The sequence below is a fragment of the Dipteris shenzhenensis genome, chromosome 8 (assembly GCF_047967505.1).
Source record: "Dipteris shenzhenensis isolate YYH24624 ecotype China chromosome 8, Dip_SZ_1.0, whole genome shotgun sequence".
Classification (NCBI taxonomy): domain Eukaryota; kingdom Viridiplantae; phylum Streptophyta; class Polypodiopsida; order Gleicheniales; family Dipteridaceae; genus Dipteris; species Dipteris shenzhenensis.
Window position 1 is genome coordinate 5,936,836 of NC_141603.1, and position 3,561 is coordinate 5,940,396.

The following is a 3,561-nucleotide window of genomic DNA, read 5'->3' on the forward strand; positions in this document are numbered from 1 at the left end:
ATGTGAGTGAATGGGAAGATGTGGATTTTCTCACAAAGTAGAAATATAAAAGCACTCATGCCCTCAATCATGCACCGTGCATGAGATGGGGCAACACAACTCATATGCTGCCACACAAAAGAGAAAAAACAAGAGCAAATTATATGCTTGTTAAGTGTTCATAGGACATCAATGAATTATATACAATGCAAGTGCAAGTTTTCAATTCATTTGCAAATCTTATTTTTGCAAGTCATGAAACTTGCAAATTTCTTCAAGTTTTAATTATATAATGGCCTCAAAGACCAAAAAGTGGAAATAGAAGCCTTGAGTTCACATGGGCATAGTCTTTCACATGGGCATAGTCCATAAAAGGGAGAGTTTTTTTAGAACGAGATCAAGGGTAAGTCACGTGCTAGAGAAAATACTCTCTATTAGAATATGTTACACTGGTGAAGTTGGGAGAAAGCCACCATGTGTGTACAAATATCGATTAGTAATGTAGTGTAAAAGCGGTTTTCCAGGGCTTCACCTCCTCAACACTTGTGATAGAGATATTGTCTTCTTTGCCTAGCATCTGGTTCATTGTGTAGTTGGCAAAAGTCTTTCGCAATCAAGACCTAGATGGAAGATTTGTAAGTGGGAATTGTCTCAATGCTTGTGCAGTGGATTGGTCGTGGTGAAGTTATCAGATACTTGGGGGCTCCCCTGGGACTAGAGGGATATCTCAATGTCAGAGGTTTGAATGGTTACGAGAGAGGACCAAATCTAACGTGAAAGCCTGGTATGGCCTCGGTCTTGGTTGAAATGCAAGGGTACTAGTTCTCAAACACGTGCTGTCCGCAATGCTAACGTATGTAGCTTCAATTTATGTCTTTTCTCATACCCGATGGCTTCAGATTGAGAGATGTATTAGAGCCTTTCTCTGGGCTGAGGATGGCAGAAGTAAACGGATGCACTATGTTCCATTGGAGTTGCTAAAGCTCCCGAAGTTGAAGGGTGGACTCAAAAATATCGCTCTAGTCAGTAAGTGGCTTCCTAAGCTATTTCGCGGTGGGCTGCCATGGGTGGAGATTGTCCAGTGGTTCATTGAGAATGGTTTGAACTCCAAAGTGGGGGTCTAGAGGGGACTACCTTGGTATGAGGGCATGTGATCTCTTTTACACCTCCTTTCAAGCTTCCATTGCCTTGCCATTGCCATTGCCATTGCCATTGCCATCGCCCTCACCTTCTCCAACTTGCAGCTGCACTCCTTCATTCTTTGGCCATGTCACCTACCTCGTGGGCGATCAAATGTGTGCGTGCGTGCCCGTTATATTGAGACTGCTCATCGCAGTCCTCGAGAGCCTTTCAGAGGCCCTCCTTCTCCTCTCTTGAGCTTTATAGCAGGCTGCAGAAGCCTCTCCAAGAAGCTGCCGCCTCGCACTAATTAATTAAAAGCGAGTTTTACCCTATTATTATTAAAATTGTGTTTTTTAAAGGGGAGAGGTCAACACAAAGGTTGACTCTACCGACACGATGAAGCCTAAGGCCTACCGTGTAGGCGGGAGTTAAAAAGGAGCAGAAAGAGCCTGTGAGCTTTAAAGGTGCTGTGAGTGCTGACTCCCGGCCGTCGATATCGCCATCGACATCGCCATCGCCATCGCCATAGCTACTCTTCACCTGCAGCTCTGATCCTTCATCCCCTCCGCATTCTCTGCCCCCCTCGTCCCATTCCTAGCACCCTCGCTTGCGGCCATCTGATCGAAGTGTCCAGGAGCATGGGCTCCCTCGTTGCCCTTTCTGTAAACGGGAATAAGAAACGCCACTTCCTCCTCGTCATACTCGCCGTTACCTCCTTCCTCTTCGGACTGCTTGCTTCGCCTCTAAGTGCTCTCCTCAGATGCAACGCTCCCAGCCCATCGATGGATGATCCACCAAGGATTGCTCAGACAGATTGGAGCTCTACAGATCTGACTGTCTTTCAGACCAGGTGCCGGGATCCCATCTCTACGGATGTCGTCAGAGACGTTGTGCTTCAGAAGATTTTCGACGGTGTCTCGCCGTTTGATGGGTTTCCTCCCGAGTATTCCAAACCTTGGCTGAGCGAGAAGAGAATTAGGGGCTGGGGATCGTATGGAGAGGTATTCCAGAGGCTCATTAAGGAGGTGAAGCCCAGGATTGTACTTGAATTGGGCACGTACCTCGGTGCATCCGCTATCCATATGGCCAATTTGTCTAAATCTCTTCTGGGCCGAGAAACCCTCATTCTCTGTGTGGACGACTTTCGAGGTTGGCCGGGTTTCCGTGACAAGTTCAAATTCGAGCAGGTTAACGCGGATGTTAAACTTCTATACCAGTTTATGCAGAATGTGCTTGTAATGAACCTGACAGAATCAGTATTACCAATCCCTTTCTCTACTACAGCTGCAATGGCTGGTCTGTGTCAATGGGGCGTGTATGCGGACCTCATAGAGGTTGATGCGGCGCACGATTTTCAATCCGCCTGGGCTGATATAAATCGTGGACATGCACTTCTGAGACCTGGGGGTGTGATGTTCGGACACGACTATTACACAAAAATCGACAATCGGGGGGTGGGGAGGGCAGTGGATCTGTTTGCCAAGATCAAAGGGCTTCGAGTGGAGCCTGATGGCCAACATTGGATACTGAGGAGTAGATAAAAGTCCCCTTTACACGAATTCTTACGTACTAGCAGAGGTGCCTTTATGGCTTGCATGCATTCTTACAGCCCTTGAGGTTCTAGCTAGAGAACCTGCCTTCTGGCACGATTCAAGGAGCTGATGATGCTCCGTGGAGGATCAAGGAATATAGTTGAAGCTGCGGATAAGCTGGCCCACTTTCTTATGTACATGGTGGATTGAAATGTTGGATTTCAGGAGAATGTTCAATTGATCAGCTGTGATTCTTTTCTTCTGAAACGGGTTACTTAAATGAGATCTGATGAGCCCTGTCGTTACAAATGGTCTTCCATTAGACTGTGAAATGTAAACAGTAATCAATATACACAAACTTGATTTGTTGGCGATGAGATTGTGTATTCTGGGTCGAGTAAAGATACATTTTTCGCCCTAATCGGCAGAGGATTGCAGAGGTTCATTGCTAGGGTTTTTCATTGACAGAAGACAGGAGACTAACTCTAATGGCAGTTAACATCGTACCATGTCTTTCAGGCTTTGTACCCTTCTGCTAAAGGCACTTCTTATGATCAACACCTTGTACTGTTCTTCATGGCCATTCCTCTCATAGGCAGGAAATTGATGCCAAGTTCACGCTCCACCTGTTGAGCCTGACAAGTAGACAATGTACGTCTTGCAACTATAAAGGTGCTTTCTTAAATTTGTTCATTGCTCTCTCTCTCTCTCTCTCTCTCTCTCTCTCTCATACCTAGAGAACCATCTCTATGCACATGCATTGGTTGATGCTGGCTAATTGCAATATATTTGTATTATGTTGATGCTAGCTTGCCTTTGGCTCTTCAAATATTTGTGTGTTGCACATTGTGTGCTATGCACACTATATCATCTATAGGTACAATAAGTTGGTCAAAAGGAAACCAAAACATAATTGAGTAATGAGAAG

The 3,561-nt window shown here is 45.6% G+C and overlaps 1 protein-coding gene across 1 annotated transcript; it reads left to right on the forward strand.

Annotated features, from left to right (window-relative positions):
* Positions 1-1,576: 1,576 nt before the first annotated feature.
* LOC147899022 (S-adenosyl-L-methionine-dependent methyltransferases superfamily protein) lies at positions 1,577-3,316 on the forward strand. Its single transcript, XM_087378400.1, has one exon. It carries the CDS (start codon positions 1,740-1,742, stop codon positions 2,640-2,642), a length of 903 nt encoding a protein of 300 aa, XP_087234526.1. The 5' UTR covers positions 1,577-1,739; the 3' UTR covers positions 2,643-3,316.
* The last annotated feature ends 245 nt before the right edge of the window (positions 3,317-3,561 follow it).